Raw genomic sequence first — 22,295 nt, 5'->3', positions numbered from 1 at the left:
TCCTGCTTTGTTTCAGTCCAAAGGTGTTCACTTAAAAATAAAAAGTTCAGCAAAATCTGGCATGTAGGCCTGTGTTTTTTATCAAACTAGCTGTGGACAGAGTGTGCAGGGAAGAGCAGGACTTTTGCATAGTCCAGGAGGTTAATTCACCTCTTTGAAGTGCTCTCTGACTGCACAGGACTTTGGCATTGTGGCTCTCCTCATTCCCTCTGTGTCTCAGCACACTTTTTTCTTTAATCATACTGAAGGCATTTGCCTGCCTGGAGTACGAGAGGAGAAACGTTGGCTCCACTGAGCTCCAGGGTAAAGATCCTCCTGATTTCAGAGAAGACAGTATTTTTCCCTACCCGACTAATGCCACCTCTCACAAGCCGTGCTCTGCAGCCTGAATTTGCTTCCAGACATCTAAAGCTCTCCTTGCTGACTAAAGCCCCTGTAAATCTAGGAGACCTGGAGTAACAGGCTTCAGGGCCACCTGGATTTGCTTTCAATCATGAAACTCATGTGACTCTACTGCTGTCACTTATTTTCTCTACTCAATCCAGAGCAGGGCAGGCAAAGTCTATCCAACCTCCCCTCTTTAGTTTTTCCCACTCATTCAGCTCTGCCGGTCTCATTCAGCTCCCTTGTTCACCGGGTGATACCCAAGTGAGCATCTCTTGCCTGCATCACTCCACCAGGAAGGCCATTCCCTACAATGTTTTGCAGTGAGATTTTGCTTTGAGCCGGAGTTTGCACATCCAGGCTTGGATCTGGTGGAAGTGTAGTCCTTGGGGGAAGAAACACCTTGACTTGCTCCAAACAAGGGGGCAGGGGAAGGAATCAGGAATCCCTAGAAGTGGACAGAGGAAGACCAGAGAGGCTGTACTCAAAATTTCTCAGGTCAAGCAAGGCTGTCCAGGGATACAAAGGCAGTTGAAAGCTGGCAGCTCTCCTCGCAGCCCTGAGCATGAAAAGGGATAATCAAAACACGCGGTGCTTGGAAGATGAGTTCCTCCACCTCCCCCACATGCACAAAACATGCCCAGGATGCTCCAGCACGCGGACCGGGGCACCCAGGTCAGTCACCCCAGGGAGGAATCACGAGCCTGGCATTCCTTCACCCTTCCAAGATCCTCCCCAGCTCCGACTCTCCCCCGGTTGAGAGAGGGGGCTGCTCACCACAGGTCAGAGCCGAGAAGTCAGCACTCAGGAGCCGGCTGGTGGAGAAAGACGCTGGCTGGAAGCACTGGAGCAGCTCCACATCACCCACCAGCTCCCCCCTCTCTCGCACCCAGCCCGCGAGCCAGCGCAGGGAACAGTTGCACGCAAAGCTGTTGGAACCGAGTTTGCTGTGGAAGGGGGGAGAAGGGCAGTCAGGTACCTCCAGACCTGGCGCTGGTGCAGACACGTCTGCCCCCCAAGCAGAGTGGGGGAAAGAGCAAGTTGTGACACCGAACTGTGGGAGAGGGGGAAAGGGGCTCAGAGAGAGACGAGGAATAAAGGGGTGGAGGGACAAATCCATCCACGGCAGGGAGGCAGGCGGAGGATATAATGCAAGGGGTTGTCACCGTACAGGGTCTGCAGTCTGCCCAGCAGGCGGAAGGCTCCTTCCTCTATGGTGCGGATGCGGTTGGCGCTCAGATCCCTGGAAGGCAGAGACCCATGAGAAGGGCAGAGGATGCAGCTCAGGCACAGGCTCACCCTCAAGTGACGAGGCAGGGGTATTCCTGGCACATGGCATGCAGTGGGCTCCCGTGGATCTCAGAAGCAGCCCTGTGAAGCTGGACCTAGGCCCCCAGACTTATTAGGGCTTCTTTATGGACCCCCTGGATGCTGACCATGGCCAGCCACGGAGGTCAGCAGTACTGGCTCACCAGGCTAGTGAGCCTGGGGGCCAGGAACATGGACAGAGCGAAGGGGAGTTAACCCTGCTGCCTTTTTTCCTTGCCATCGATACCTGACTGTGAAAGGGGAGATGTTCGCTGGGTGGAGAAGGCCATGAGACCTGGCTAGGGTGTTACTTACAGCAGCTGCAGGTTGGGGTAGGCAGCTAGCTCCTCAGCTTGGATCCTGCTCAGGTAGTTGTGAGACAGGTCCCTGCATTGAAAGCAAAGAGGTTATTTCTAATGAGCAGAGAAGAGCCCTACAGTCAACCAGCCCCTGCTTGGAGCTGAGTGACATCCCAAGCCACAGGCACCATACCCAAGAGGCAGTGTAGCCTCATAGATTCAGCACCAAATAGGGAGCTGAGGGATGGGGATGGCTGGGTATGAGTCTGGCCAATTGTAAAGAGATGCTATTTGCACAGTTTGGTTTCAGTTGGTAAACCCCAGGGCTTTGAGAGACTTTGGGTCTAGAGAGCTCTGACTGCAGGTGGTACAAAGGGAGTTTTAATGGGACACACACCATAAGGGGGGAGGGAGACCGACTGGGGCAAAATCAACCCAGCTGAGTGGAGAGCAGCCCTCTGAAGGGACAGGCTGCCTGCAGGGCTAAAGTAACCAAGGAGGCTCCAAAGAGCAGGCTGCAATTGCCTGCAGGCAGGAGGGGGCAGAACAGCCTGATCCATTGTCCTGGGATACTGGCCTGGCTGCAGCAGTGACTAATGGGAATGAGGAGAGAAATGCTGTCTTATGGGTTTCATCCCAGGAAGGTGAAAGAGTCCTGGGAAGCCACCAACTCTGGGGGTTCAGGGATCTCAGGCCACAGTGGTGCCGCAAGGCTGTCTCCCATGACACGGCCTCCTACAGTCTCATCCCTTCTCTAGGGCTCCCTCTGCTAGACCAGCCCCTGCCAGTGAAGGAAGGAGAAGCCAGGTCCAGTGACCCAACAAACACTTTGTCCTTCTGTCTCACCTTTGCACTAGGACACTTCAATAAATGTGCACATGTTCTGCTTGGAGCCAGGGAAATACTCAATGTGCAAGGAAACTGAGGCACAGATATGTCTAGTGACTCGCCTAAGGCAAGGCAGGATTGGGTCAGGAAGAGAACCTAGGTCTTGCCATTCTCTACTCTAAGAAGCACCATTTCCCTGATCTTACACAGTGTTTGACTGCCATTAAATCACCTGCCACACACCAGAAGAGGGGAACTCTATGAGCAGCTCTAGGACACAGGCCTCTTATTAACTGGGCCTCTGCTGTAAAGCTAAATGGACTGGGAAAACAATTTCACTGGCAACCACACTATAGAAACCACTACCCTCTCCAGACCCTGGGGCAACCCATCTTTTTCAAGGAGGCAGAGACCAGTGTTCAACCAGGTACTAATCCTCCTGCCATTGCCAGCTGGTTTCCAAAGCACATTACAAAGGTGCATTAAGCATTATACTGCTGTTTTACCACAAGGGAAACTGAGGCACCAAAGGGTTGCAACTTTTCATGGTCTCTCAGTGAGTCAATAGAAGGGGTGACACCTAGTGCCATAGCAAGGGGGCGAGTGGGGTGACTGCCCCGGGCACCAGGTGCCAACAGGAGCTGCCCAGCTGGGGTGGGGTGTGGGACAGAGCTGCGAGCAGCTCATTGCGGGGGGGAGGGCTGGCTCCCGCCACTGTGTGCACTCCTGGGCAAACATGGGTGGGCACGTGACCCCCGGACCTGCGCGCAGCGCGAGAGCGGGCTGCCACTGCAGGCTTTGCCCCGGGCGCCAAACTTCATTGCTACAGCATAAATGACACCAGAGCCCAGGTCTCTCCAAACCAAGGCCCCTGCTTTAAGCCCATCTCACAGTGCCTGGAAGTGGCTACCTGGGTCAGGGGCTGAGACCCTTGCGCTTGCAGATGCGGCAGAGTTAAATGGGTCTCTAGACCCTGCTCTGAGCAGGGCAGCAATTCTCTTGCTTCCTCAGAGATAGTTCCAAAACGCAGCATTTGCTGACAGATGGGCACGTGGTGGAGATTAAGGACCAGTGTCCAAAGCATTGCTGTCTCCTGTCAGCTCCCCTGGATAGCCCACAGGCCTTTCCCTTGCATTCAGAGGCTGCAGCCTGCACTCGGAGGAGGACACATTCCTTGGCGAGCTCCCAGGACGTGCTGGACCCACCCGGGGATTTCAGTAACATTCCAGCAACCGAGAGCGGGCACTGCCCCCACCTCGTGTGGCTGGCACCGCAGAGCCCCTGGAAGCAGCCCTCTGCCTGGGTGGGGGAGCCTTCCCCACCCAGAATCGTGATTGCTCAATGCCGCACCTCCCCTGCTGGCAGACACAGCCCAGGCCGGGATGTTCCAGGACGGTACTCACAGGGCTGTAACTTTCCAGGACCAGGGCTGTCCTGAGGGTACCTGCACCAGCCCCGCTCGGGAGCAGTTCACCGCCGTGGAAGTGCAGGCGCAGCTCGCTGGGCAAGGAGTGGCATCTTCCCATGCTGGGGTATTTTGACTCCCCTGGTGGTGCCTTGCTTTGGTGGATGTAGACATCCTTTCCCCATTTCCAAGACCCTCTACCCCTTTCTCTTCTGAGACCCATGTTGTTAAACCTTCAGGGCCGTCAGCTGAACCCCTGCCTTGCACGGAGCTGAAGTCTGCCCAGAACCCTCCTGCACCCCATTGCTTTGGTGGCACTGCCTTTGACCCCACCGTTTCTAGTTTTGCTGGTACGGCTACCTCTGATTTGGGTGCCTCGCCTGTGCTGAGCCTGCAAAACAGCAGCACCCCAAAGAGGAGAGTCGTGGGACAGCAGACAGCCCCCAGGGCAGACAGATGCGTCTGTCTGGTCCAGGTAAGACAGAGAGCTCCCTTCTCCATAGCCAGCCTTGAGAGGAGCAGTTAAAGCAAAGGTACTGGCTCTCCTTTTCCAAACAGGCCCATTGTCACAGCGCGGGCACCTGATAAACACGTCACCCACCAACCCACCCTCCTGCTTGCATTTACAATTCAAAAACTGCAGTGCCACACTCAGAAGGAAACCTGGCAAGAAACAGAAGGGAACAGATTAGTTTGCTTTCGTTTGGGGGGGAACGAAAGAACGAAAGAGAAAGAACGAAGTCTCACGATTACCCGAGGTGTGAGATGCAACAGAGAAGAGGAAACCAGGACTGTCAACCCATATGCAGCTTGAAGCCCACAGAGTTCAACTTCTTCGTTAGAGAACTCAGTGACCCTAGAGAGCAGCAAAGTTCATTAAAGACCACCAGGGCATTATTTCTATTTGGAGAGAGCCTCAGTCCCCAGGTAGCACTTAAGGCCCTCCCATGCTAGATACTATACACAGGAGGTCCCTGTCACAGCAAGCTTAGGAGGCTCGAATAAGGCGAGCAGCTTGGGGAGGGCCAAGGGCCCCATGAGAGGAGGGCGATGACCACGAAAAGCCACCAGTGCTACACACTTTGTCCCTTGCCATTGTCAGCCCACATGTAAATCTTGCTTCCCCCCTCTGCAAAGCACACGAGAATCGCCCACCGTCTCACCTTGCTTCCCTGCTGCAGAGACTGAACAGAGCCAGCCCTGCGGGAGCTCTCCTCTTCCCCAGCAGCCTGCAGCAGGTGAGTGGGCGAAGCAGGAAGAGCCCGTGCAAGGAGCCAGAAGTGAGCTGCACCTCTCCAAACCACCTGGACGGTGGCTGTTACACCAATTTCTCACTCTCCCCTCTACAAAGACCACAAAACCCCCAGGGATTTCCCAGTCACTCCTGCAAACCAGGGAGATTTTGCTTTGCGTCCTGAGCCCAGCTCACCACACACTCATAGTGAAAACCCCTCTTGCCTTCCACTGAGCCTTTGCCAACTTGAGAAACCCTGGAGTCGCCTCAGGTCCCTTCACTCTTCTCACTTTCCCTGCTTGTTCCAAGTAGAGGCAAGGCCCCGTAGGTCCAGCTCTCACTGGGCGTTTGCTCTCTCCCCTCAACTGGAAAGAAATCCTCAAAGAGTTAAAAGCCCAACCTGGAGCCTTCTCATCATCTAGGGTCAGCAGCGCCAGCTGGTGGCCCCGGGGCCTGGAGCTGGCCCTGGGAACAGCTTGTGATTTCCCGAGGAGCTGTTGCTATTGTATCTTTTGTTTCCAGACTGGAGCTCAGCAGCGATTCAGTTCAGGGTCCCAGGCCAAGAGATTTCTAAACAACTGCTGGCTGTTTCTCTCCTCCCCCGGCCGCCTCTCACGCACAGAGCGGGGGCCCTGAGAAACTTGCACATATTCCTTCCTTCTGTCCCACCAGCACAGTTCCAAGAGAGATCTTCCCTTGTCCGGTTCATCTCTAGCAATCAAATAGTTCCCAAACTATGCATGGAGCAGAACAGGGCAGAGACTGGAAGGTTTGGCCCAAGGAAAGGAGGCTTGCCCTGTGTTTGGAAAGGCAGTCTGTGAGATCTGAAGTCTTGAGCAACATCAACCTGTACTTGCTGGAATCTAAGTCACGCAACACGGGGTAGGGCTGGTATCATTTTATCAGGGGAGGTTACTGTTCTACATACTAGGTTTAAACTAGCTTCCTTGTAAGCTTCTCCCCACACTGCTCCTGGGACTTCTGATTCAGGGAATCTCCTTCACTGGAGATGTTAAGGAGAGGCTTGTGTCTGGGATCGTACAGGAATAGCACAGCCCACACTTGAGTAGAGGCCTGGACTAGATGACCCATGAGGTTTTTTCCAACCTTATGATTCAATGGATGGCCCCAGGGCTCCTGCACCCTTTCCCTTACTGGATAGTTCCTTGGCAAGAACATTAGCTCACCTCAAAGGATGTTCATTGTTCATGGCAGCAGGAGCACCCACTTGAGAGCCTTTGAGGACCTAGGAGTCAGTGTCAGGGGACAAATCCAGTCCCAAAACACCCAGCCCCAAAGTCAAGCAGGGGTTTCATAGATCTCATAGACATTAGGGCCAGAAGGGACCTCAGAAGATCATTGAGTCCAGCCCTTTGCCCCAGGGGCAGGAAGTCAGCTGGGGTCATAGGATCCCAGCAAGGAAAACATCCAGGTTTCTCTTGAAGGCATTCAAAGTAGGTGCTTAAACCACCTCCAGCAGCAGTCTATTCCAAACCTTGGGGGCTTGGACAGTAAAGAAGTTCTTCCTTATGTCCAGCCTGAAACAGTCTTGCAGGAGTTTATAACTGTTCGATCTTGTCATCCCTTGGGGCGCTCTGGTGAACAAACGTTCCCCCAGATCCTGGTGAACATCCCTGATAAACTTATAGGTGGCCACCAGATCACCCCCGAGCCTGCACTTTTCCAGGCTGAAAAGCCCCATGGCTCTCAGTCTGTCGTCGTAAGGTCTGTTTTCCTGACCTCTGACCATGCATGTGGCTCTCCTCTGCACTCTCTCAAGATTCTCCACATCCTTTTTGAATTGTGGAGCCCAAAACTGGACACAGTACTCTAGCTGCGGCCTCACCAAGGCCGAGTACGACGGGAGAATGACGTCCTGAGATTTGCTTGAAAACTATCTATGGATGCAAGCCAGCATTTTGCTCGCTTTACTAGCCACAGCATCACATTGCAGGCTCATGTTCATCTTGTGGTCAATCCTGACCCCCAAGTCCCTCTCGTCCGTAGTGCTAGTCAGCGTAGCACTGCTGAGCCTATAGACATGCTGCAGGTTTTTCCTCCCAAGGTGGAGAACCTTGCATTTTTCAGTGTTAAACACCATCAGGTTCTCATCCGCCCATTTCATGAGCCTGTCAAGGTCAGCCTGGATCACCCTCTTGTCCTCAGGTGTGGATGTTTTACCCCAAAGTTTGGTGTTGTCAGCGAACTTGGCCAGTCCGCTTCCGACTCCAATGTCCACATCATTAATGAAGAGGTTGAACAAAATAGGCCCTAGGACAGAGCCTTGAGGGACCCCACTGATCACATGGCACCATGACGATTGCCTTCCATCAACCACCACCCTCTGGGTCCGACCACAGAGCCAGTTCCCCAGCCAGCAGATCATGGTGGACCTGAGGCCGCAGTTGGCCAGTTTTGCCAAAAGGTGATCATGGGATACCAGATGGAAGGCTTTTTTAAAGTCAAGATATATGACATCAATCTCTTCCCCCTTGTCCAGGCGATAGGTCACCTGGTTGTAAAAGGAAATGAGATTGGTCAAGCAAGACCTACCCACAACAAACCCATGCTGGCTGTCCCTTAAGGTGTTGCCATTGGCCAGTCTTTTAAGAATGGCCTCTTTGATAATCTTTTCTAAGACCTTCCCTGGGATAGAGGTCAGGCTGATGGGCTTATAGTTTGCCAGGTTCACTTTCCTCCCTTCCTTGAAGATAGGCACCACATTGGCCTTCTTCCAATCATCGGGCACTTCACCAGAGCGCCAGGAGCTCTCAAAGATCTGTGCCAGGGGCTGGGCTATGATGCTTGCCAGCTCCTTGAGTACTCTGGGGTGTAAATTGTTAGGACTGGCTGACTTAAAGGTGTCCAGCCTCTCAAGCTGTTCCTTCACAAGGTCAGCATTGATGGAGGGCAAGGAACCACGCTCACTTAGGCATCCCTGTCCCGTAATGGGAAGGGCGTTCCATGGGACTTGTGAAAGACTGACGCAAAGTACCCATTTAGCAAGTTGGCTTTATCCTGGGCGTTGGTTGTCAGTTCTCCCTTTTGGTTTAGCAGGGGTCCAGTGTTGCCCTTGTTTTTCTTCCTGCTCCCCACATATCTAAAAAAAGACTTTTTATTGTCCTTGATATCTGTAGCCAGTTGGAGTTCCATCACAGCCTTGGCTTTCCTGATTTGCTTCCTGCAGGTCTGGACCAGAGCAGAGTATTCCTCCTTGGAGATGGATCCCATCCTCCATCCTTTGTAGGTCTGTCTTTTTAGCTGCAGGAGGACCACTAGTTCCCTGGAGAGCCAAGGGGACTGCTGTGCCCTCTTGTTGCCTTTCCTCCGAGACGGAATAGCCTTAGCTTGTGCATCTAGGATCGCTCCCTTGAGGAGCAACCACTCATCCTGGACTCCCCTCCCTTCGGGGTCATGGTCCCTTAGGGCTTCACCGACAGGTCTCCTGAGCATGTCAAAGTCAGCCCTCCTGAAGTCAAGGACCTCTGTACTGCTGAATTGACAGCTTTTTGGCAGATGATGAAGGTGATCAGCTTGTGGTCGTTGTCACCCAGTTTCCCTTTGATCATTAGGTCACTAATTAGGTCGTCCCCAGTTGCTAGTACCAGGTCAAGCAGTGCTTTGCCTCTTGCTGGCCCATAGACTTCTTGAGTCAGAAATAGCTCATCCACGCACATGAGGAAGCTTTGCAACCATTCAGATTTGGCTGAGTGCTCTTCCCATGAGATGTCCGGGTAGTTGAAGTCCCCCATGACAACCATGGACTGGGAGTGTGCGGCCTCAGCCAATTCCCTGGTGAACTCCTGGTCAAGGTCTTGATTCTGGGAGGGAGGTCTGTAGTAGACCCCCACCATAGTATCCCCTGTGGCATATTCCCCACGGATTTTAACCCAGAGGGTCTCTAGTCGTCCACCCTGGGTGCCAATGTCGGCTTGTAGGGATGCGTAGCTCTCCTTGACATAGAGAGATACATCCCTGCCCCTTTTGTCCACTCGATCCCTCCTGCACAGGGTATAGCCATCTATATCCGTGGTCTAGTCATGGGTGGAGTCCCTCCAGGTCTCCGTTATCCCTATGACATCGTAATTGTTTGTGTTGAGTAGGAGGACAAGTTCCTCCTGTTTATTCCCCAAGCTCCTGGCATTGGTGTACAGGCATGCAAGTGTCCCCGTGGGGGCCCTTGCCTTGCCCGCAGCTCACACTAGGCCTGGGGCAGGGGTGGGCTCCCTTAAGTGCCTTGGCCTGCCAGCTTTGCAAGGGTTGCTCAGCGAGCCAGCAGTGGCGGTAGTCCCCCCCATCCCCCGGCAGGCTTAGTTTAAAGCCCGGTGGAGCAGGTCAGCCAGTTTGGCTGAGAAGAGCCTCCTTCCCAGTGGAGAGAGGTGAAGGCCGTCTCTTCCCAGCAGCTCGCTGCCTCTCTCACCAAAGAGTGGGCTGTGGTCATGAAAGCCGAAGCCTTCCTGATGACACCAATGCCGTAGTCTTTTGTTTACTACCTGGATCCTCCTCTCCCTCCTCACCACATAGCCCGAAACCGGAAGGATCGATGAAAACACCACCCGCGCCCACAGACCCTTAAGTCCTGCTCCCAAATCCCTGTAGCACCGCACGACCCAGCTGGGAGCGCTCCGAGCTGTGTTGTTGGCGCCCACATGGATAAGGAGCCATGGGATAGTGGTCAGTGGGCTGGAGGAGTTTAGGGATCTTCTCTGCAATGTCTCAGATACGGGCTCCCGGGAAGCAACAAACTTCCCGGGCCGAGGGCTTGGGGCGGCAGATTGCCCCCTCAGTCCCCTTCAGGATGGAGTCTCCCATGACAAACACTTTGCATTTTGTCTTGGGGAGAGCGGGGGCGGTAGTTACAGTTGAGCCTGTGTTGCCTGTGGGAGCTGGCAGCTCAGCAAGAGGTTTGTACCTGTTGCAAAGCTCTGGCGAGGCAGGGGCCTTGGTGCGGCAGGCCTTAGGGTCCTTGACCACCTTGGTCCAACCCCATGACTGGACAGAATGGGAAGTCCCTGAGTCCTCCCTCATCCTGGAGGGAAACCGTGGTCTACCCTCCGTAGGAGTCTATCTCCTGCTCGCAGTCCCTGATGGCGTGCAGTCTCTGGACTGCGGCCTGGAGCTCCTCCAGCTGGCGCGCCAGAGACCCTGGTAGGGAGCAGACCCCACAAGGGGAGGTGGCCATGCCACAGAAGAAGATGAGATATGGCATTGTTTCTCCGAGGGGCTGAATTATCCCCTTAAGGGCTGAATGCACCTCTGCTCAGGCCATTACAATTTACTACCAGAATCAGAACTGGCCCCAATCCATGTTCTTCCAAATCCAGCCCAATTTCAGATCAGTGAATCATTCTCATTCCCGACTTCCATATTTCCATTGGTTGTCCCAAGTTACTGAACAGTTCAGAGGCACAAATGTTACCTGGCCTATGAATTATTTGCAAATTATTGGATGATGCAGGTTGCTCATCAACTTGCTCAGCTCTTGCCATAATACCTCCCTGTCAGCATTTCAATCACTGGGACCATTTTGTTTCTTTAGGACTCAGCTATGTGTCAAGTTACAGCTGCCTAAAACAATGGCACAAGTCATTTTTGGGAAGGCGCTGGCCTGGTTTTCATGGGATTTTTAACAAAATGGGTCACAGACTTTTCAAACCTCTTTTTACAAGAGCTCAGCAACATGCAGCTTCAGGAGGAAGACCTGGGATGTTCTTGCAATGGCTACAACTGGATGCAGGGCCAGCATGGGATGGGACCAAAAGTCCTAGGGTTCTGCTCAACTCACCTACCTGTTTCAGGTATTTGCATAGATCGTAGTGTATTTTGAATGCATTTGTTGCTGTAAAATCCCATGAGGCAGTCATCCCACCCAGTGTCTTCAGAGGTCATTCCTCAGAGATGTTGGTCATGCTGAGACAAGACCAGACCTTTGGCTTAGACTACACCTTGACTTGGGATAGGGAACTGATCCATTGGATGCATCCGCTGTTGTTTAAGTTTTTCTAGAGCTCCTGTTTTAACTTCCTCACAGTTTGCTTCTTTTACCTTCATTATTTTTTTCCTATCCACCCAGATTTAAACAGGCACACTTTAAAAACATGTTCAGATCTTTTTTGGAAGATGCACTATACCTGCAGTTCTTAGCTAAAAGTACTAAAGATGTTCATTATCTTGAGATGGTCCAGCTAGCTCCAACTCTGCAATGGAATTAAAAAATTCCCAAGGAACAAGACAAGAGATTTTTAAAGGCACTTAGAAAATTCCTACTCAGTTACTATGCACATCTTTAGATACCTAAATACCTTTAAAAATGTTGTGAAGGTCTCTAGCACCTCCAACCCACAGTTCTCTACCTCTCATCACCTCCTAACTATGCATTACCAGTGTTTAAGGCAGGGGTGGGCAAAATGCAGCTCGCAGGCCAGATGCAGCTCACCAGGCCATTAAAAATTTAGAAAATTAATATTTATCTGCCCTGGGCTGCCTGTCATGCAGCTTTCAATGGCTTGACAAAACTCAGTAAGGGGCCCTCCGCTCAAAATAATTGCCCGCCCCTGGTTCAAGGTCAAGACTTTATCCCAGCTACAAAGCCTTAAATTAAAAACTGTTACAGTGGAAAATCTAAAGTTCAAGAAATTCTCAGGTAACGTGCCAACACCAGTTTTGACAATGCACCCTTATACATACACATGCGATGTAATACATTTTTCATCACAAGCTCCCAAATGGGTATTGTCAGCACGTTTTCTCCTGCTCCACAGGCTTCTGGTGGCTAAACTCCATCTTGCGAGCATGTGTCTAAGGGGTCTCAAAAGAATCAGAACGAGAAGGGATAAGAGTTTTCTAGCTTACAAAGACTCCTTCTAAGCCAAAATACAAGGCAACCTGATGTACTTGATAGATTGAAGGCTGGCCTGAAAAAGACAGTCAGGAAATTCTCAGTTGAGTTCTCAGCTCTAGCATCGCTGTAGTCTTCCTTGTTTGTTGGGTATAAATTCTTGTTCCTAAATCAAGCATTAAAGGAGGTTTGGGCACATGGGAATATATCACACCAGCTCCATCCTGTGAAATTCCACCCTGATGCCTTGAAAAAGGTCAGGCTCTGAATCTGGGCAGATGCAGCGGCCCAATTAATGGCATACAGATTCTCCCTCATTGGAAGTTAAAGTGCAGGGTTGACAACCATTTGGGGCATTTAGGCAAGGCTGATGCTTCCCCAAGCAGGGGTGGGGAGGGGGATAGACTTGGGTGGTGAATTAGGTGACCACCCAAGGTCCCTTCCAGCCCTGTTTTCAATGAGTTTGCAGTTCATTGATCAGCAAGAGATGGGGTTACCCATAACCAGTCTATCAGCTGATATGTTGGCTCTCAGCTGAACGAAGTCGATGAGGTCTTGCTCCACAGTTGTCCACACAGGCAGGAGATAAATCAGAGACTGTCCCCCCAAGAATTACAGAAATAGCTCTGCTGGGGTATCAAACACCTTGGGCTGTGGCCATTCAGGGGTCTGGGTTTCTTCTGCACTGTGCTTAACCAAGCCTTTCAGCTGTGCGCATGCTCAGGATAAGGGCTTATCTGTATGACCCACTTAAGCCACTCCGTTTTGTGAATGCTTATAGTGCCACAAAGGATGATGCTTTGGTGAAAGGCCATGCCACAAGGTGGCAGCCACGGAGCAACTCGGGCTGCAGCCAGGCTCAGCAAACAAGACGACTCCGCTGGACACCTTCCCCTGCGAAACCACTTCCTCCATCACAGGCCTCTCGGGGATGTCCTGCTGTTTACGAACTCCGTCACCACCACCTGGGAGCGAGCGCATGGAGAACAAGGCCCAACCAAGATGCGATGCTAATGCATCTTCAGTAGCAATCATTACCCCGCTGGCAGGGGCCTGCGCTTGGATCAAAGCCTCTGTATAATAGATCAATGATAGGGAGGCACTTTCTGGCCAATTAAAGGGCTCTCTCTTTGGAGCATTGAGGTGTGTTGCACATCAGTGTTTTTCCCCCAAACTCACACCCTGCTATAATTGCTTGTTTTACTCACCAGCTTCACCCAGCTTGACTCTTTCCTCCATGGGAGTTATCCTTATTTATGAAGTTAAGCAACCACTCGCCCCCGGTTCCAAGTTTCGCCAGGTAACCTCCCATCGGGGCAGAACCCGAGCACTTTAGCAAAAGCAGAGACTTCGACCATAAGCCAAAGGAAGAGTTTCATTAGCTAGTAGCCAGAGTAAGTTCTGTCCTAAAGGACTTTTGACACTTAGGCTTAAATTTTCTCATCCTTCCTTCATCTCGGCATCCCCACTTTGCTATTTCAACTTCCTTCCCACTAAGGGTCAGCACCACTGATCTACAAGCTCAAGACAGGGCCTCATTTCTCCCCACGAAGAGTGGGAACAAGATGGCCAAATACTTAGAAATTCACTTAAGTGCTCACGATGTCAGCCTATAATCATCTGCTGCTGCTAAAGCTGGTCCATTTAGCACCCCACTGCCTGCTAGTGTGCACCCTACATACCTGGTGCTGTCATGTCTGCCAACAGGGATTAGATGTGCAGGTTTCCCATGCTGTCTGGGTCAGCCTCTGGACTTCGGCATCTCTTCTCCATGGCCCGACTCCTCACTCACCTGCCTATGCCACTGTAGACCTGACGCTGAGAAAGTCCACGCACCCTAATCATCATGTCAGAGGTCCTTCCAATATCCCTTCCCAACGGTCTCTATTGTGTGGAAGTCAAGGAGAGCACCCTTGAGCCCTCACCCCTCTCCACAGCATCTACCCACGAGCAATCACTTGTTTTGCTGCTTTGAGGGGCTCTGATAGCCCAGTCCATGGTCACTGGCCTGACGCTTAGGGCTTGTCAACAAGCTCGTGAAATCTCGATGCTCCAGGGCAGCTGGATTATTTTCCTCTCTAGGGCTCAGTAGTTGCTGCCCTCTAATCAGGTTACTTAACACGGAGATAAGAGTCGCTGGACCTTGCCGTAACTGCTTCCTGAAAATCCTTTACAGCTATGGCCATAGCAGATTACAGTTGATAAACACTGCCTCACCCAACCTCTTCCCATCCCCCTCAGCAGCAGGGATTAGGCCATGATAATCTATAAACACGAACCCTAAAGGAGCAAATTTATCCATCTTTCCACCTCCTTGCCCTACCCCCCACCCCCGTAGGCTCTAGACATAGGCTAATCACAGCAGCGTTGCCATAGCGTGCATCACAGCTTTTGTAGGAATGCCACCCCGCCTCAGCCAATTAAAGATATTTCTTTTGCAAAACTCTTGTTGGTCTAATAAAAGAGATCACCTCTACCATGAGCCCCGATATCTTTTACCCCCCTCATCCATAAACTCAACTTTTTGACGCACTGGACACAGGGTGTAGAATTAGCCTTTGACACAGAACCTGCCGAGGGTCAGCTATTGCTCCCCCAAATGAGTGGCCACCAAGTAAGAGCCAATTTATCTCCAAGAGACAAATGGTTGGGAGTAAACAATGGCTTTGCCAAAAACCTGCAGTTCCAGGGGAACAAGCTCTCCCCAAATTCACATTGCATTGGATGAATAGTTTGGGCCAAACTCTGGAAGAACATTTCCAGGATGCCCAAAGTTTTGAAAATGACCTCATAGCCCTCTCAAAGCAGGCCTAACAATTAAATCATCTGAAAATTAAATGGTGCATTTTTGTTTTGGGCCAGCTTTTATGGCCTGATTAACCGGCACCAACTTTTTCCATGCGGCCATCATACAAAGAAGTAACTGAGCGAGCGATGGAGCTCTTCTGCTGTTTTCCATCCGCTGCAGAGTCAGCAGTCTAGCCATGCAAACACCCTCAAGACATTTTTGGACAAGCGTTTCCTTCCCTGTCTCAGCGCTGTGCTGCACCGGGCCAAGTTACCAGCAAGTCTGACTTCATCCCTGTGTCAACAGAGATGGGGACACCGTGGCAGGCAAGGCCACACTGAAGAGCTTTAACCTGTCGTGAAGAAAGAACGGCCTCCCTCCGTAAAACCAGGTGAGGCAGTCTTAGATATCCCAGAACACACCGCATCACTACCTGAGCCAGCACTGGAGATCTGCCCAGATTTCTTTTACAACATGCTAATACCATGGTAAGAGCATGTCAGGACATTGATACGTGGCCATTTCAGGCCCTCCTCCCAGATCCTATTAGACGCGTGCAGCCGGTGACAGTTCTAGTCGCAGGGCTCTATCTATAGTGAAAGAAAAGCCCTATAGAAGAGAGGATTGCTTGGAGCATCCAGGCTCCAGCGCTAGAAGGATTTAGCCTGAAAACAAATGTGAAGTTGTAAGGGTTTATTCCAGTAAACAGAATTTCTCTTGAGTTTGACAGTACAACACCCGATCGCAAACATGGAAATAAAACGTCTGCAAGAAATAATTTCCTCAAAATACATTTAAAAAAAAAAAAAAGGTGATTGGAAACATGTCATAAAAGAAACAGTCCATCCAGGAACCTCTAAATTAAGCACTCTAGCAGTTCCTTCCTCAGGAGTAGCTGGACATCAGTTGTGACGATTGGTCCAAACGACACCCACCCTTCCTCCCCAGGCAGAAACGAACCCTGCGGGTTGTAACATGGGAAGAAAGTTCCCCCTTTCCCTCTTGTTCTGAGGTCTCAGCTACCCTGGAGAGCTGAAGTTTTGGAGGGGAAGCTGGCTCACAGTTTGCATGGGACAAACGGTTCCATGATGGCTGAGCTGTATTCAGGACACGTTGTTTTACTGCGGTCGCTCTTAGCAGACTAAGCCAGTTCAGCTGCAATGCCCTCTTGGGCAACCCCCCCAAACCAGAGGACTTCGGGGAAGGGCGGGGGGAGGTGGACCACCGTGGATGCAAGTCTCAGGTCAGAGGTCAAAAAGGTCGATTCTCAGAAGAAATGTGGTTTGGTTCTTGGCCATGCTGGAGTTGGAGATGTTAAAAAGCTGCTAGAAGCCTAGGGCTGAACTATTCAGAACTAAAACTAATGAGTTTGGGGGCTCAGCTTGAGATACTGAAGAAAGCCAGGCCTGGTCTTGAAGGAGCTTCTGAGCATCAAATCAGGCTCCCTTGAGGAGTCTCAAGCTGGGGACCCAAAATCGTGAATCCCTCCCGATCGTCTTAGTCTACGCTTTTTACACAGCTTCCAGCGAAAAGCTTGTGAGATGGAGAGTGAAAGGCAAAGGCCCCCCCTGCGAGGCCCGTTGCAAATGTGCAGGGTTTATTTCAGGCCCACGGAGTAGCTCAGTTCTTACCACACGGGTGAACGCCGCACTATTTATAGTATAAAAACCACTTTGCCATTCTCTGAATATTAGCACTACACCGTAACACGCAACAGCCACTGAGCCTTTTTTTTTTCCCCTTCAGAAAACAGTAAAGTGAAAGAGAATCGTGTGTCCCAACCGAGGAAGGGCCGGGGAAGACTCTGCTCCCTAGGGAAACGGGAGATTGAGGGGAAAGCAGGATGCTGGTGGAGATTCGGGTCGGATACGGGAGTCTGGCATGGCCCCCGTTTCACCTCCCTTTCCAGACTTCAGAGGTTGCTGAACAGTTCATTTTTCTTGCTCCAGTCCATCTGAGGTGCCCTCTTGCTGGTACGTTTCTGGTGTGCCCGCTCCTTGGCCACCGCCAGGGGAATGTTGAGGTCCAAGGGGAGATCAGATGCAGAGTTTCGCTTCTCCTTCTCCTCAGAGTTAGGCTGGAAAGGTGACAGTGAGGCAACATATGCTGTCATAGTCCACCCTGACCCTTCCCTCTCATCCCCCTGATCAGGCTGGTCCTCCTCCCCTTGCATATGGCATATCCTATTTAGTTTCCACCATTCTCCATTCTGTTCCACCCCACCACCTCCAAACCATCTGGCCTGTACTCCATGATTGGTCTCAAAAACCTAGGAAGGAGGAGAGGCGGGGGTGATTTCTTGAGGTGCTGGTCTCGTGAATCCCATGACAGGCACCCGATCCGAGCCCCTCATGCACTCCAGCTACTTTTATTCCAGGGAAGGCGAGCAGATTGGGGGTGCTCCTTGGACAGTGGGAAGAGCACTCCCTACCAAGTTTGCTTGGGCTAGGGGCTTAAATTTGAACCCTCTCCACCTTCCCTGGGAGAGTCGTCCCTCAGCTCCCAGCCCACATCCCTGCCAAACAGGCCCCCTACCTGCTGCACCTCATGGTGGATCTCATTCGAAGTGGGAGATGCACAAGCTGGCTCAGGGCTAGACAGACTTTCAGACACAGAGCTTGGCCGCTGCTCTCTGCTGTTCTCCTGAAAGACAGAGAGCCCCAGTGAGACCCCGATGACCCCTCTATGCAGAAGAGATGACCACGCAGCTGGCCTTTTTCACCACCTCCTCCCACTCCTTCCATGAGAGCCTGTCCCTTCGTGGACAGTTCAACTGGCTCCTGCATGTTGGAAAAGCACGTGGGCAGGAGGTGCGAGTTCATGACCATCCTGCATCTTCTGTTCCTCCCTTAGAGGTCCAGTTCCTACAAATGCTGCTCTCCCTGTACATGAAGACCATGTAGGAGAGACTTGCCTCCTCCAGAAAGGGAAAACACATAACCAATGAGAACATCAGTGGCTAGTAGACCCGAGTTAATATGATGCAGAGAGGCAGGATGCAGGCAGATAGGTGAGGGCCTGAGCAGCACACAGGCAGACTGGTTGGTAATCCTGTGTCCCCCCCTTCAAATGTCATCTGCAGATTCCTCTTAGCCACCCTGCTCCTTTAACCCTTTGAGACATTCACCTGCGTGGAGGGTCACAGCCCTCGGGATTTGGAGGGAGGGGATGCCCTCTTTCCAGAGCAGACACCACACACCGCATTCCCCAAGGGCCCAGAGGGACCAACAGCTGCTCAGCTCCTCCCGCCAGAGCCAGAAGGGAAGGCCAACTGTTGCATCCTGGAAAGATTAGCCTAAATACTGGGGCTCTCATTAACAGCCCCTGCCCTCTAAGCACGGGCAGGATCTTACCAACAGCTAGACCTCTTCTGCACCCCACTAGTGGGATTTGAGGGCACTTCATTAGAGAGAGGGGCAGAATCACCATAAGACCATGGAAAGCAGAGAAAGGTGTATATTGGCTCCAACATGCCCTTCTCTGTGGAGGGCCCGTAAAATGGGCAGCTGGGAAATCCTCTCTCTGAGCACATAATCCACTGAGAGGCCGCAGACGAATAAGCATCTTGTGGACAGGCTGTGATGCTATCTAATCCTTTCCAGCCCTGGATGGACACCAGCTGTGCTGCTTCAGTCTGCAGCATTTGGGGGGTATGGGGAAGAGGCAGCAAGAAAGTGCCCTTCCTTTCTCCAGCCTTTCCTTGTCACTGGCCACACTACAGCTCCCAGCCTCAGCGGAGGGGAAGAACAGCATTTGAAATGTCCGAGGCTTGTCCCTGGGACTGGTCCATACACATTTCCACGCCAGATTCAGGGTGATACAGTTAAGGCAGGAATTACCTAGTTACACAGGTGTTTATACAGTGCTTGCTTATTTCTGTAAGTGGGCACTAAATTGTGCCAATATAACCACTTGGGCAGGACACCAAATCTAAGCCAAGTACAAGCACCATGTGCAAACCAGGCCTCAGGCCTAAGGATTGGGTGAGATGGAAGGGAGGAGACAGGTTTTTTGTTCAGACGGTGGGGTAGAGGGATATGATAAGTGCCCTCTACTGCCTCACCTCATCTTTGTGGTTTTGCAGAGAATTCCTATCTCACCTCAAAAGCATCTCTGAGTCTTGTGCGCTCTCCCCCTCTCCAAGTTTCTACCCAGGCATTGAAATGGCTCGTCAAGCACAGAGGCTGGGTAAGGACCCAAGCTTTCTGTAGAACCCTTTCAAGACCCGGCTGTCCCACATATGGGCTCAGCCACTCTAGTGGGGTCCCTGACTGGAAGAGGTGGTGCCTAGAGCCATTTGAGGGGGAGGTCTGCATGCATCTCAGTCTAAGGACGAAGCTCCACGCTTTCCTCCTTCCCCTGACGTGCGTTCAGCTTCCCTTGGAGGCTCTCGCCAGCAGCTGCCTCCCCTTCTGCACCACGTTGCATTGGGTTTTGTTTTTTCAAACCAGACTGGAAGTAACGAGGCCTTTGGAAGAGCTGCCTGGCTGCAGGGCTCCAGCTGCCCTGGGAAAGAATGGGCCATTCTGTTCTGTGGGATGGGGAGGAGCCATGCAGCGAGCGACATGCCTGGGCCAGGGCTGGGGCTGGAGCCGTCCGCTCTCTTCTGCAAAGGGCAGCTCTGCCCTGGAACAGGAAGGCTCCAAAGCTAGTTAGCTTTGGAGGCAAGGAGGAAGGGAGGAGGAGGGGAGTGCACTCATCCTGCACTGACAGCCATCAGCAAACTCAGCGTCAGATGCTCCTATGAAAACTTAAGACTTGGTGTGAGCTTTACCTTCTCTACTTCGCCGTTGGCAACCGGTTCTGGCAAGGGACCTGGGGATAAGACAGACACAGTTAGACGGTGCTATCTAACCCTCTAACCAGCTGCTTTTATCCAGCTTTGTGACCAAAGCACCAGGACCCTGGCAGCGTGATACAAGGGGAGCTGCCAACCAGCTCTGCACATGTAGCCTTCTCCTCCAGGACATTAAACTGGGAGAAAGTTCTCCCTCCTCCACTTCCCCAGCTACACTTCTGTCTGGAGCAGCCCAAGCTTGGCTGGCATAGATGTGATGGTGCCTTCTAACCTGACTGGCAGGGCCAAGTTGCATGCTGCCACCCATCCCCCACCACATTTCCCCACTTCCGGGGTGAAGCAAGTGATGCCACCGGAGCCTCCGAATGCCAGCTCAGCAGCATGGCACTCCAGGCCTTGTTCCCTAGGCAGATCCCACAGGCTGTTCTTTATGCTGGGAATACCGCACAGACCCATGTGTGATTAGGAGTTGGTCCCTGGCAGGGGGTGTGTGGAGGAAACCCAGCTCAGATTTATCACTAGACATTCCCAGCTCTCACACAGAGGGACTCGCCACTTGTTGGGGAGTAGACAACCCATCCCCATAAAGTGACCTGGGCCCCAACGTGTGGGGAGCTATCACAGAACGGGGGCACACATATCCCCCTTGAGACAGAACTGGCTACTATCGGTGCCTCCCTCCTCTGGCATGGGGCCAGCCTCGCCCAGCTCCTGCCTCAAATCAGGCCACTCAGATCTTCCCGCCTGGAGTTAACGAGTTGGCTCAGGCCTCCCGCAGTGTCCCCTCTCCCCTGGTCAATTGAGAAAGCCCCCAAAAGCCAGATTGCTAGGCAACACAGGAGCCCACCCATTGTTACCTCCACACCATCTGGCTGCCCCAGGGGTGGAATGCATGTTCCCCCTGCCCCTGCAGCCATCCGCCAAGCAGCTTTTTCCCCCCCATCAGGACTCTGTTCCTCCATCTCCTACTGCCCTGGAGAGCCCCCTTGCTTCAGTTTTGCTGCAGAAAGTGGCGTTCTCAGCACAGGTAGTGGACTGTCCCCCCCAGCATGGACAAGCCTCTGGTTTTTAGCCTGGCATAGCTACAGGAGGTGAAGCGACAGGTGTTAAGAGTTTCCCTGAGCTAGCTGCAGCGTGGTAAAAGCTATGAAGGACAACCTGCCCTGGGATTTTACAGCAGCTCAGGAAACGCAAGTCCATTACGCTGCAGCTGAAACTCACCTCTGCTTAGTAGAAGACAGAGAGAGTCACCGGCAGCGATGCTCAAACTAGGGGTTAGTGACTGGGTGCTGGACTGGGGCAGTTACAAGTGGAGCCCAACGGGTTGCCTCAGTCTTCCAAATGCCCCAAATTAGCAGGAGGCAGAACTGCTCTATGGCAACAGTTCCTGTGTCTGCAATTACCCCACAGTCAGTGAAAACTAAACTGGGACAACTTAACCCTTACGCAGCACATCTTAGTCCTGAACCTGGCTAAGCTCTTGCTGTGGGAGAAGAGACAAGGACAGTTACTGCAGGGCCTTTAAGGTATGCAGAAGCCCTGTCCCGGCTGACTGCGGACACACAAGCAGAAGGAACCACGTGTCGGAGTCGCACAAAGTTCGGCCCAGTGTAAGCGAGGGCTGAGACCGAAACAAGTTGGGGAACTTGTTGCTTCAAGCATGTACCGATCTCATTCCTGTGCATGGAGGGTTGAAAGAAAATGCTCTCGAGTTGAAGTGAACATTGGCAAAGCCGAAGGCTCAGTGGTAGGGTGCGGAAATTTGAGAAGACAGCTGTGGTAGGAAACCACATCCTCGTAGCCCCAGTGATACAAAGGTTGCACGCTCCATTTCAGAGTTAGTTCCCAAACCTGTGCTCCGGAGGACAAGCGACCAGCCGTGAGGAGGTGATGGTGGCTGTATGGCACACTCAGCCCTTTCACCTGTGCCCTAATTGCTGTCCAGTCATGCAGCCCCCCTTGTCAGACCCACTTCACAGGTGGGTGAACAGAGGTGAAGTGATTTGACCAAGGTCACAGAACAAGATGGTGTCAGAGCCTGCAACAGAGGCGAGCAGCCCCAAGCCCTGCTCTGGTTCCAGGACCAATCAGAAACATGAAGAAGAGCAACAGGGAAGCTCACAAGAGCAAAACCAGTTAGAACATCTGTCTCGTGGCTACATGGGGGAAGATAGAGAGGGCAGAGGCAGGGACTTTCCTGGCTCATCCCTTTAAAGAGATCCCTATGGAATAGAAAGCACTGCTCCTATGCCCTTCTTCACACTAGCCTGGCTGAGAAACACAAAGCTCCTTGAGCAGAGGCCAGGCTGAGGGTCTGAACCAGGCGGCATGATTCAGGTAAGCGTGTTCTCGGTGACTCCTGTGTTAGTACAGAACTGCACACAGGAGTCATTCTCATGGGGAAGGAGGAGGA

At 52.2% G+C, this 22,295-nt stretch overlaps 2 protein-coding genes across 2 annotated transcripts in view; both read right to left on the bottom strand.

The window, feature by feature from the left end:
• LOC102563884 (polycystin-1) overlaps positions 1–2,099 on the bottom strand; it is a 53,713-nt gene extending 51,614 nt beyond the window's left edge. The window contains exons 1-3 of the mRNA XM_019494235.2: positions 2,008–2,099; positions 1,556–1,627; positions 1,162–1,331 (exon numbers count right to left, since the gene is read on the bottom strand). The gene's annotated coding sequence lies outside the window, so the exon portion shown is untranslated. The remainder of the gene's footprint in view (positions 1–1,161; positions 1,332–1,555; positions 1,628–2,007) is intronic.
• Positions 2,100–15,762: 13,663 nt separating this feature from the next.
• NHERF1 (NHERF family PDZ scaffold protein 1) overlaps positions 15,763–22,295 on the bottom strand; it is a 31,716-nt gene continuing 25,183 nt past the window's right edge. Inside the window, exons 4-6 of the mRNA XM_006262450.4 lie at positions 19,859–19,899; positions 17,620–17,727; positions 15,763–17,161 (exon numbers count right to left, since the gene is read on the bottom strand). Of these exons, the coding sequence (XP_006262512.2) occupies positions 16,997–17,161; positions 17,620–17,727; positions 19,859–19,899 (314 nt within the window). The 3' untranslated portion in view covers positions 15,763–16,996. The remainder of the gene's footprint in view (positions 17,162–17,619; positions 17,728–19,858; positions 19,900–22,295) is intronic.

The sequence above is a fragment of the Alligator mississippiensis genome, chromosome 8 (genome assembly GCF_030867095.1).
Source record: "Alligator mississippiensis isolate rAllMis1 chromosome 8, rAllMis1, whole genome shotgun sequence".
Classification (NCBI taxonomy): Eukaryota; Metazoa; Chordata; order Crocodylia; family Alligatoridae; genus Alligator; species Alligator mississippiensis.
This window is presented reverse-complemented; position numbering and strand designations above follow the sequence as displayed.